The following is a 13,145-nucleotide window of genomic DNA, read 5'->3' as shown; positions in this document are numbered from 1 at the left end:
CAGACTTCATACACACACATGCAGTCAGTGTTTGAGGAGGAACGCCGTGCATTCACACCACTACTCACCAGCATGTCCATCTACTCACATCTAGCAGGTTTACTTCTAAATGGCACTCTAAAGCAGCACAATCAGACCCTGGCTGTTTTCATTTCATACAGATCTCATTGGTTCTGATTACTGAGTGCTCATATGTTGCATAAGACTTTCTGTGTCCACAGACTAAACCACAATACTTACACACGTGTGTGTGCTTACACACTTTTCACACACAATCTAGATTGTTTATTCCACATGTGATTGAGATTTTTCACTTTTTTTCTTGCTGTTGTCAAAACTGAGCTTTTAATTCTCCTATTGAGAGCTTTCATGCATTTCTCCACTTCTCTTTAGGCCTTTAAATGTCACTTTAACACTCCTGATGTTACTGTCTGTGCCTCCAGGTGTATTTTGATCCATCTGTCTCTTAAATACCAGCCATGGGTGCAAAAACACACAAAAAAAGGTCTTGTTAGTTACTTTTATGAACTCTATACATCATCTATATCATCCATCCATGATGGACCGAGTCCTAACTACTTGTTTGGTCTTGTTAAGTGAACAAAAACACTGTAATTAGCTTTATTGTCCATCTTGTTCTTCACATTCCCCTGCTGGCATAGGCATTGCATGGAAGAATTATTAACGTGTCTTTTTTATGGAGAATTATCTGGTTAATTAGACCAATACCGATTAGGTTTAATGGCATCCATGAGCAAGGACGGAAGTATTGCTTTTCCCTTTCAGTTAAATCCTGGATAACTTATTGTGAATCAATAATGAATTTTGTGAGAGAAGCCAGCCAGAGCTTCAGGTTCATGCTAATATTTACATTTCGGCCAATCAAGTTTACGGTTATCAGTGAATTCTCTGATTAGAAGGTTATATGGGGCCCTTATCTTTGAATAGCACAACCACTGAGTTAATGGTGTGTGTGTGTGTGTGTGTGTGTGTGTGTGTGTGTGTGTGTGTGTGTGTGTGTGTGTGTGTGTGTGTGTGTGTGTGTGTGTGTGTGTGTGTGCGAGAAAGAAGCCGATCGATGGCTCCCTCTTGGCGGAAGATTCACTGCTGCGGTAAAGTCCTTCACAAACGTCTCGCTCTTATCTTGGAGCTATTTATAGCCTCCTCACATCTTTGCAAACTCACTGTTGCCGTGGTGAAAGATTACTTGTATGTTCTCCATTTATTAGTTTACATATTACAAAATATTAGCAAAAAAAGACACAAAAACCAGCTTTACATTACCAAGAAAGAGTTTTTGTTTTAAGGCTTTACAAAAGGTATTTAATTAAGAAGTGTAATTCCTGTAAACGCCAGCAGATGGCAAAAGGTTTTCTTGTGCAGACTTTTGAATTGTGAGGTTACTTTGAGGAACTAACTAACTGCAGCACTATGTCCAATAGGAGTTCATTATAAATCTCCAACCTCCCTAATAGATTAAAATTCCTCTAAATCAGTTCATTATATCATTTCAAACTATTTATAAAGAGCTAGATCATTATCAACAAAAGTATGAGGCAAAATGACAAAGCCACTCCATCTTCTCCATATTAAGACAGGCAGCCGATGCAATGTGTAATCTGCTAAAAACAGAACTGAAGCTCTACATCAGACTGGTTCGAGGAAGGTGTTATTAATCCTTCAGAGGGGCGACGAGGTGATAAGTCGAGTAACCATAACATACCCGGTAACAAAGTGTGCTGCCAGCTGTAGGTACGAACTCTGGGAAACCATTTACGTGGTAGAAGTGTCAAGGTCACAGGCAGCGTGCATGTGTGTGTGTGTATGTGTGTGTGTGTGTACTTTGAGCTCATTAACTAGAGTGTTTCTCACCCCTCTGTTTACATGATACGAGGCACCGTACAAGGCAAGGACAAAACGCAGAGCAGCGCTGAGTGGAAGCCACTCATCATAACCCCATAAAAACGAGCCGTGACAAACTGGGTAAAATCTGAAATGGCAGATGTGAATGTGAAGCTATTTTTAATCTTTGACCTGAGGGCGCTTACCAGAAGTCTGTCTAACCTGACAATAAGACCTCCGCGGTGCTACCCTGAGTTCATGATTCAAGCCAATTCAGTGTTCACACACACACAACTCACTTCCTGTGCTTCTCTTCAGGGACCCTGGGCCCCCGGATTCAAGTGAAAACGCAAAAGTTCAGTTACTTTTTGGCCGTTTGTTTACACGACAGCGGTGCTGGGAACCACTGAGCGGTGCCACTGAAAAAGCAACTTTTGGAAAACAGCCCCCAAGGTGGTTTCCTTTCCGCAGTCGCTTATGCTTGCTCATGTGAAATTGTTGAGTTTTCTCCATAAAACTGCCCTGAAATTACACTGTTACACTTGGTGCTACATAAATAAAGTTGAATTGAATTAAATATATGGCGGAAACGCTGCTACTGCCCACCACGACTTTTGTAAATAGTTCTTCCCCACATGCATGAGCCAATGGACAATCAGAACAATGTTTCCTCTGTCGTGTCATGACTCCCAGTCCATATTCTCCTGGGACTTGGTAGTTTTATAATTGACAGTCGCCACTGCAGTTGCCATGTCGACGGTCATCATTTTCAGAATGTTGCCGTGTAAACGCCAAACTTTTATAAAATGTAAACGCAAAAAAACGATGCGTTTCTCACTTGGAACGTGGTCGTGTAAACAGGGCATTAGCTGCAGCTGCACTTGCAGGAAACATCTTTGCTCTAATCATAAAGACTCACGTGGGGTTAAAACACACTGCAGGGCTTCACACCGGCAGCTAAACTCAGCCGTCAAACCAACCAAACACGGTCTATCAGTCTACAGCGTGGGTGAGCAGACGTGCACTGTGGGGACGACGAGAGGGGCGTCCACCCTGCTGTGTACTCACCAGAGAAATGAACTGAAGAGAGGATTGGAAAATACGAATGGAGGAGAAGAAAAACAGTGGATGGAGGTGAAGAGAGGAGAGGAGGGAGGATGACGCCCCGGCCAGGAGGGCAGAAAGAAAAGAGTTAAAAGAAAAAACACTGGAAAAAGAACTGGCGGTAGTGTAATAGACAACACAAATGAAATTAAAGGAAGAACAGATGGAGGAGAGAAAGTCAATGAACAGACAAAGACAATAAAGAAGTGGAAGACAGAGAGGAAGGAGACAACAGTGAAAATAAATCTAATTTTAAAGCAAACAGACCTTTATTTCTCTCTGCTCCACTGATTTCTCCCATATCTGCTGGTCGTAGGCGCCAATCTGCAACAAGAAAACAACAATCAGAACATATGGCAATTACAAAAACACCAAAAACAAAGGTTTACTTCTTGATTCTTTTATATACCAGCAGTGACAGAAGCTGCAATAGGTTTACCTGATACACAGCAAAAGCTTCATTTCAACTAAAATCACACACGCAGACTATAAAATTGTAATTTTTTAAAAATTTCTTTCATAAAATCCCTGAAAGGTGCCGGAAAAAAACCCCAATGGAATCCTTCCAAACTATTTTTATTTAGGGAGTCTGCAGAGAAAAGTTTGTTTTGCTGCGTGCACGATTTCACCATCGAAAGCTTCAAACTGTCACAGTCTCATGAATCTCTGTTCTGCAGCCGCAGCGGAAATCAACGTGAAAGTGAGTCGTTAAATGAGCGGCGGCGAATCGTAAATTGGGATTCTGAATGTTTCATCGGCAGAACTTTGGCTGAGTTAGCAGACGTGTTTACGGTCTATAAGAGGCTTTAAATCAACTGTTTTGTTACTGTAATAAATTCTATTCTATATCACTGAAACAGTTCAATTTCATATGATTTAATAGAATATATAGAATAAAACAGTGGTTTAAAAAGAACAGTACAGAACAGTGTACAGCGGAGTGAAATAGAACACAGATACTATAGAATAGAACACACTGGAATGGTATCAAGTAGTATACTATGTTTTGTTACGGAGTACATTACAACAGAAAGGTATGGAGCAGTATGCAATAGAATCAAATTAAATTAAACACCTTAAAATGAAACGGAATCTACAACCATGGAGCAAAAACTCAACATTTGTCAGAACTAACATGTCATTCTTTAATTTTTTATTTATTTATTTCTTAGGGTGAACAGAGAAAACAAGGAAAATGTTTGCAAAGTTCCAGACTGAGCCGATACAACCGGTCACCAGGAGCGCGGCTCCCTGCCGGGTTTATAACCACACGTGCTTTAGATTTGGGCTGAACACACACGTGTGAGCAATTCGCTTTCTGGAGCCGATTCCGTCTCATTCCGCCAAATAATCAGAGAAAATGTTGGCGGTAGGTTGACAATAGATGAAGAACTGTTAACGGCACGTAAGCAGGAACGTAAACAAAGCAGATCAGATGCAGGCATGACTTCAAAATGCTGCACAGACTGAGTTCATGGGGGTGACGAGGTAAATCCCACAGTTCATGCTTTCCCTCATGCTCTCGCTTCCTCCTTCAACTCGTATCTGTTGCGTCGTCTTCAAAGTGGATTTGAAAACCTGTGAAGCTGGTCCACAAGGTCATTTTCAGATGGATCATGTCACGAAGATCCAAAACCCTGCAGCCAGTATTTATCCACGTCACAAACACACACACAAGCAGAGGGCAGCACCCGCCTCCGTCACCGGAGTAGAGGGATCAATAGACCTGCAGTGTGTGTGCGAGCATGCAGGAGAGAGTGTTTTTTTGGAGGCGGGGTTGTGTGAGCAGATGATATGTGCTGATGGAGATCAATGGCAAGTTGTGCACTTGTACGAGTTCTGCACAGCAGACGCAAGATAGAAAGAATTGCGTCGTGACCGCGAGAACAAGATCTGTGTTCAGATATTTGACCTGGAGAGACGCACACAGGAACAAAACGAACACCCTCCGAGGTCAAACTGCACTCGCCCCCCCCCCCCGGGTGCTGTCAGCTCCCCGTGTCTCATTCTGTTTATTCCAAGCACATAAAAATTCTGGCCATCAAAAGAGCAGGGAAAAGGACACCGGAGCAACACTCTCCCTCCGGTTGTGGTTTCATCCCTCGTTCACGTCAGAGACACGAGAGAATCAGCTGACGATCTGACCTCAGCAGATCGGCATATTCAGGCTTTGAGGCCGGGTCACCCCTCCAGCCTGCCAGTGGAAACTCTGCATCTTTAATGAGAGTTCATTAAACATGGATCGAAAGCGAGGGAGAGAGAGGTCAAAAACGGCGAAGGGAGAACATGTAGAGGAGGAGAACGGCCGAGGGCGGAGGGAAAGTGGTGCTAATGTCGGTTAAAGTGTTTTGACAGGGCGATAAAACCAAACCATGCACCAGACTCTGGTAGGATGTATGTACAGGTTCTATATGACCTCTTGACAGTGCTCAGCATTTGTGCCGATAACTGCCATCATGCGTCTCAGCAGACGATGCGGGTCAGGCGGTGCGTCACATTGTGCTCGCCCCACACAGCATGTTCGCTCTTCACTGCAGGCCGCCGCCGCCGCAGCACGTGGCTCCACAGATCACATTACAATCGCCTCCTTCCCCCATCAAATCACAGGGAATCCAAGCATCCCGGGCCTTGAAAGAAATTCTTAAAATGCAGGGCCTGTTCGCATCAATTTGTAAGCAGCTGAGGACCGTGAGGCTCCTCATGTGGTCGGATGTTTTCACATCAGACCAACTGTAGATAACCAGCTCTCTGTTGTACCTCTGCAGCTTTGCTTGGTTTGTTTTAAAGAGCCTGGAACTTTTTTTTTTTCTCTCTTCTGTTTATGCTCACGGAATAGAAACACATGTCCAGATGACGTTTCGAGTCTGTGAACTGTTATGAAGGGACGGATGTTTCAACGACTTTTAACACACAAAGCTCCTTTAGGTAAAATTTTCAACATTACACATACAGACCAACTCTTTTTATTCATGCACGAGTCATGCACGAGGAAGTGACTCATCAATTCATCATAGACAGCCTCAGAAAAATAAAGAATTTCACAGGTCATCCTGCCATCTTTCTGACTCATTTTGAAGCAGCAAACATCAACGGTTCAGTCAGAACACCGGTTTTCAAAAGACCTCAGTCGAGTTCGGTTTCTAGGTTCATTTATCTGGGGAGGCGTTTTGCTCAACACGAAAAAAAGCAAACAACAAAATAGAAAACACTGTTGGTCCAGGAAGTGATGCACATCTCCAGCAAGAGACACTTATTTTCTGCCTTTGCGAGTAGTTGTTGCCGTTTTATCCCTCGATCCAGTCATCCTAGGCCTCGTTTACACGACAGCGCTTCCAAATGAAAACGCAAAACTGTTGTTAAGCTTTAGGGGTTTGTTTCCACGACAACGGCACTTGGAACCACTGAAAACACAACTGTTTGAAAAGCCTTTGAAACTTTTACAATTTGCATGCCGACTTGGCGGCCGTTTCTGAAAACGTTCTGGCTCCGTCTCTGTGTAGACGGCAAAAATGCTGCTACTGCGCACCACAGCTGGAGTAAATAGTTCTTCTGCCCCTGTGGACAAGAACTCCAATGGCGAGTCACAGTGATGACAATCCAACTTGGTCGTCTGTCCATACGAATGTCCGTGTACTGGCCGTGGTTAATGTGTCGAGCGTATTGTTCTGCATGCATGCGAGTGCGATGTCATTACAAAACAAAAAAGAGCACCAACTCATAGCCATTTTCAGTGTTTCTGCTGTTTACGTGTTCAAAACATTGGGGGCGTAAAACGTGAAACTGAAAACACAAAAATGCACGCGTTTGAACTGTGGGATGACGGCCTGTGCACAGGGAGAACCGACTCAAACCGGAGACCTTCTTGTTGTGAGGCCAGACTGCTCACCACTACCCCACCGTGCAGCCCACAGAGGTTGTCCCGAGCTTATCCGAGCTCGGGGCGGAGGTAAATCTGACGTTTGGGTTGACATCTAATTTCACGCACTACGCCGCCGATTAAAGGACACACACACCACAAACACAGACAGAGAGAAGCTGGAGGACGGCCGAAGGGCAAACATGACCAGAATACAGAGCAGAGGGATACAAGGAGGAAAGTAGTTCTGGAAAGAGAAAGCACACAATCACTCACAATCTCTCACACACACACACACACACACACACACACACACACACACACACACACACACACACACACACACACACACACACACACACACACACACACACACACACACACACACACACACACACACACACACACACACACACACACACACACACACACACACACACACACACACACACACACACACACACACACACACACCGTTGTGGTTGCATCACGGCGTTGTGAGGTAACAGATCTGACCGAGTGGAATTAACAGTTAATCCTCTTACAGTCGCAGACACACGCCGATCTGTACATCGCTGTCTGCTTCCCTCGACAAACGCTCTCGCAACGCGCACGCTTTTGAGCAACAAAATTGCAACATCAGTGCAAGACTGTACCGCGCTCTCAAGGATGACGAGTGTGCCGCAGCAGCAATGCTGGTGTCGCCATGGCGACGGGTGGAGGGACGATGAGGAGGAGGAGGAAGAGGAGGCTGGTTATGTAACAACTGGCTCTGCTTTGTCGGGGGTATTAACACGTGCAGAGATACGGTGGTGCTGTTAAAGTGTGCGTCTCCAGATGGATGATTAACACATTAACACAAATGTCAGCGGTGAATTATCTACCTTGTTCATCAGCGCTGGATGTTGCCCTTTATTGGTTATCTTTTATCATGCAGGGTTTAAGATTTGTGAAGCTGAAGGAGACCGGAGAGTCAGATACAACAAATCCTGCAATTTCTGCAAAGTGTTTTAGTATCTGTCTCGCAGATCACCGTGTTGGTTTTGTATTGTCAAATCTCGCCATAACATGCAGCCGTTTTCTGTTGACAGGCATTTAGCAGCCAGAGTTACCCCTCACTCCTTTCTGTGGCTAAAATGAAAAATAACCAGGCGCTTGAGCTTCATTCAGGAAACAACTCCAAATAGTTGCCCGTGTTTCTCTCGGTCTACTGCATGTGTAAACAAACTGCCTACAGGTTTGACTTTACAAGGCGTTTCTATGTTACTGTTGTGTTTATATGTTGTAAAAACTTGAACGGGGTTGACAAGGAGGCTTCGAATAGCAAACTGACAAGCTCAAATATCAAATAAGACTTTGCTGATTAATCTAATTAAAGGAGAGATAAAGGTGTTTTAGTTACAGGTTCACGTAATTAAGATTGACTAATTCATTTGAAGTAATGTGCCATTTTTAGACTGTTAAAGATATACAGCCTCTACAAACTAATTCTTAAGAGGCTGAAACGTCAGTAAAAGGTTATCGCTCTTGATTCAGGACAGAAGTTTAAACCTTCAGCCGTTTAATGCGTCCATGTAAAAATTCATAAACCTTTGCTGCTTCCATCCGGTCTGAGGGCGTCTCTATGTGAGGCTGGCAACGACGGAAAAACCCTGACCTCTGTGTGTGTGTGTGTGTGTGTGTGTGTGTGTGTGTGTGTGTGTGTGTGTGTGTGTGTGTGTGTGTGTGTGTGTGTGTGTGTGTGTGTGTGTGTGTGTGTGTGTGTGTGTGTGTGTGTGTGTGTGTGTGTGTGTGTGTGTGTGTGTGTGTGTGTGTGTGTGTGTGTGTGTGTGCGTGGGAATCACATATTTGCACACACTTGTCTGGGCGTGGTCTGGGTGTCGACAAAGAATGTATACACATGCAAAAGAGGCTTTCTTTGATTTTAGCGCGGTATTAATGGGGGATGTGCACAACAAGACGCGTGAAGGTTCCACCTCTTTGCAACTGGTTGGAGTGCAGCGGTGTCAAACACATTTTAGTTTGGTCCACCAACAACTTGTCCACAAAACTGCAACCGGGATAAGCTAAATTTGAGCAAAAATATATAAAATATCAATTAGAAATAACAATATGTAAAAGTTCTGAAATTCTGAAATCTCATCCACGGACGAGTTCTCCAGGGTTGCAGTTTTGTGGACGAGTCGTCCTACAATCTCTTAGTTCCAGGGCTGCATACGGGCCTATTACACTTTCAAAAACCAATGTTGCCTTTGAAACTTTTACAATTTGCATGCCGACTTGGCGGCCAGATTGGAGCCTCTTGCGAACCGGCTTTGATCCACGGGCCTCATGTTTGACACCCCTGCTTTACTACATTTTAAGTGGTTTTGCTTGAGGTTCCTCAGTGGTAGTCGAACCATCATTTATTTCGAAGCAGAGGTAGCTCAGCGAGGCGAAAGCAAGAATTTAGAGCTCAGTGTGTGACAGTTGGCCCACCTGGATTAGTCGACTAATCTTAATTAAAATATTCATAAAGTCGACAGAGATACAAGTCACTGGGAAAATCCTGTATTAACAGCAAGTGGCAGATGCTAACGGGCAGGTAAAATTCAGCTTAAATCTCTAAACCTGCAAGCATAAAAAGCCCAATTAGCGGTTTCATCACCGACAATGTTGAGGTCTTCCACTGATTTAAACCAGGAAGAGAAATGAGGAGAAGTGTGGCGAACACATGACTCAGACAGCTGGTCGCGGCGTGGGGATTAACACCATCAGGTGTGTTTTCGTGCGTGGTCATAGTAACACACTGAGAGGAGTGTTTATTGTGGAGTGTGTGTCAGCTGTATTTTCAGCTCAGACAGGTGAGTGAGTGTGTGTGTGTGTGTGTGTGTGTGTGTGTGTGTGTGTGTGTGTGTGTGTGTGTGTGTGTGTGTGTGTGTGTGTGTGTGTGTGTGTGTGTGTGTGTGTGTGTGTGTGTGTGTGTGTATATATAAACTCCCCTTTAACTGCCAGCGCTTCGTAAAATAAAATTCTTACATGACACCACTAATCTGTTGATCACTTATTAATCTGCAACTACTAGTCATGTCAGTAAAAGAAGAGTGAAAGGAAGAAATAGCTGCACAATCACCCAGAGACTTTCTGACCTTGTAAAGTCATTAACGTCTACAGAGCTTGCCCACATACCGAAAATATTAACTGTGTCACTTACTTAAAATAGCCCTAAATCCACCGCGCAAATGAGCCATAAGCCGATTTGACACAGTTCAACTTTTTAGGCTTGAAATTTGCCACCGCCGCCACAGCAGCGATCACGCATTTTAGAACAACACGCTCTTAATAAAGCGGAATAATCTGCAAAGGAAACTGGCAGCGGCTCCCGACTTGGCAACAACTCACACTGCGCCAGACATATAAAGTAAGTCCTGTCTGGCGCCGCTGCAGATATAGACTGCGAGGCTGCGTGCGCCTCGGTTGCGATATGAGCTTGGCGTGGCACTGTGGTGAGAAAAAAGGCAGCCGAGTCTATTTCCGGCCCGTCTCCAGACATAGCTCGATCACAAATACACTGTGACTCAGGAGGACGGCCGCCTTCAGCGCGGAGAGCAAGAAGACCTGGACGTTTCTCTCCAACCAGGAGACCTCTGGTAAAAATCCTCTGCGTGACTGAACTTCGTCACTTCTCACACATTTGGTCGGAATATACAGTCCTTTTGTCAGGAGTCCCAGCACAAACAGAAAGCATTCCCACACAAATCCTCCAGTTAGCCTTTAAAAACAATTTTTTTTAGATTTTGAATTGTGAAATGATTATTCCTTTAGTGGTTTGCAGTAATGCCTGAAATTACTAACCGCTGTTTAGCTCTACATAGAGTAGCAAGAAGACATGAAATACAAGAATTGTTTGTGTAGTATGAGTTTAGTACTTTGTGTGTCCATACTTCTGACTTAAATGTCAATTGGACCAGAATTTATGGTTAATTATTGCAGGAAAAGAACAGGGGAGTCTATTAACTTGTCATTACTACAGTATATTTGGTTTTCTCCTATTGGATTTCTTATCACTGAGGTCTAAGGAAAGAAAACACATTAGCATTAGGAAGTAAAAACCAGATGCAAACAATTAATTGAGCCATTCACATTTGATTGGAGGTGCTGGAATTAGTTTAAAAAAATAAAAAAATAAATTTCAACTGGATCGTACGTACTGAGAAACATTTGTTGAGCTTATTGTTGTGGAAGAGTTTAAACTGCAGTCACAAAGACTATTTATATTCAAAAGTAAATCCTGGAGAAAGGTGTTATATACACCAACATTTCTAGGATTATCACAAAGAAAATTGTCTTAACCTTTGAGAAATACATGAATCGATTGTAAACTCATCGTAAAGTTCATCAAATGAAAAACAAAAACCAAACAGCTCGGGTTGTCTCATACCAACACAACCAGCAAAACGTACATGGTTAATGAGGCATTCTACTAAAACAGAACCACGTATAAATAATTCAATGTGAGCCGGGTACTTTGGTTAATCCTCACAGCGGTGCGTCAATACTCTCTCTTTACTCCCGCCCAGGCCGAGTCACACGTTTCCATTTGGAACGAGGGAGAAATGTCAGGAGGCAGCCACGCCCAAACTCAACGAAAACATTATTATTCCCAAAAAAGGCTGAACATCAGCTGGGAATTATGGGTATTTTTTACAATCTCTGGTCCTGCTGTGCTGCGACAATAGAGGCATCTACAACATGAGCGCAGTCACGATCTAAATCAGACAGACTCCACTATACGAGGCCATTTCTAAAACAGGAACACCTAAATACTCCCCGGACCGTCTGCACTTTCAGTGTGGGGGATCTGAGTCAGCCGAACAGACACTTTCAATTCAAGACCTGGTTTATGGGACAAGATTTCAAGTGAAAATGCAAAGTTTTGGAGTTTTTGTTAAAGAAAAGTTTCGCGTTTTCTGTATACACAGAAACAAAAAACCACGGACGCCCAAAACGCTGTATAAGTTTTGCATTTTCACATATTCCAGTATTTATCACACTTTCCATCAGACACATTAGATAAAAGTCACAACCGTTGGCTGCAACACATCAATTTAATAGCTCACGAGAGCAATTCAGAGATTACAGGTCGAACAACACGTCAGATGCACAAATACTGATCATGAAATCCGGGAAACAGGCCTCATCTGATCTGTGACTAAATGATCAAAAGAAATAAAAATGAACACTCAGCTTTTTGAAGAATAATGAAGCCCTGAAGACAGGTGTGCGAGAAAGGTTTATTCGTTCATGACTCAGCTGTTGTCGTCACAGTCATCTCATTCTGCCCAGACAAGCAATCTCACACACACACACACACACACACACACACACACACACACACACACACACACACACACACACACACACACACACACACACACACACACACACACACACACACACACACACACACACACACACACACACACACACACACACACACACACACACACACACACACACACACACACACACACACACACACACACACACACACACCAGCTGAATACCTTTGGAAAGCCGTCAAGCTTTAATCTTTATCTAAAGAAAACAGTCTGTTCCGGCTTCTCAAGCTAATCTCAAAATGTCCGGAGGGAGGGTTTAGACCATTTCAGAGTGTCAGTTACATTCGACAAACAAAATATTGAGGAAACTAGAATGGCGCTCGGTAGAGCACAGACCTTCGCCAACGCCACATTCGTTTGCGAAATAGCATCAACGAGCAAGATAGTCCTTAGCGCATATCAATGCTAACGAGGTAGTTCAGGAAGCTACCTCACGGTGTGAAACACTGAGCAGGGAGCGTCTCTATGGCAACAGATGTTGATCTCCTTTAATCTCCTCCATGAGGTTCTCCTCTCATCCGCGTTGTATGGGAAATTTGGGGGGAGTTTTTGGGGATTTATTCAGAAACAGTTAGCCGCTAACGTTCCAAAATCGAGTCGATCGGTCCTTGGATGATGACAAATCATCGCTAAAAATTCCATGGAAATCGGGTGAGTAGTTTTTGCAAAAAGTTGGTAAAATACATACATACATACACACCAATAAATAATTAAAAATGCATCTGAAGGTGCAGCCATTTCATTAATTCGTTTTTCAGTGCGAGTTCATGAAATCTGGGATTGATGATCAGAGCGTCGAAGAGGCAGAAGATGAGGACGAAGGAAATAGGAAGAGCCGGCAGTGAGGTGGATGAGAGGCAGAGGAGGCCGTAACGACGGACGACTGTGTAAACTGAGAGCTGCAGGGGAGAGCGGCGCTGCAGTCCAGCGGAGGATCTGATATCAGAGACGATGGAACAAGA

General features: G+C 43.8%; 1 protein-coding gene across 4 annotated transcripts in view; it reads right to left on the bottom strand.

The window, feature by feature from the left end:
• LOC308127254 (protein PHTF2) overlaps positions 1–13,145 on the bottom strand; it is a 38,349-nt gene that overhangs the window by 10,881 nt on the left and 14,323 nt on the right. For 2 of the 4 annotated variants that reach the window (XM_080492169.1, XM_080492171.1), the window contains exons 3-4: positions 3,214–3,270; positions 2,911–2,922 (exon numbers count right to left, since the gene is read on the bottom strand). In XM_080492169.1, coding sequence (XP_080348295.1) covers positions 2,911–2,922; positions 3,214–3,270 — 69 coding nt within the window. The remainder of the gene's footprint in view (positions 1–2,910; positions 2,923–3,213; positions 3,271–13,145) is intronic. The other 2 variants (XM_080492170.1, XM_080492172.1) reach the window with 1 other exon arrangement.

The sequence above is a fragment of the Lipophrys pholis genome (assembly GCF_963383615.2).
Source record: "Lipophrys pholis genome assembly, chromosome: 22".
NCBI lineage: Eukaryota > Metazoa > Chordata > Actinopteri > Blenniiformes > Blenniidae > Lipophrys > Lipophrys pholis.
The sequence above is the reverse complement of the archived record's forward strand: the minus strand, read 5'-3'. Positions and strand labels throughout refer to the sequence as shown.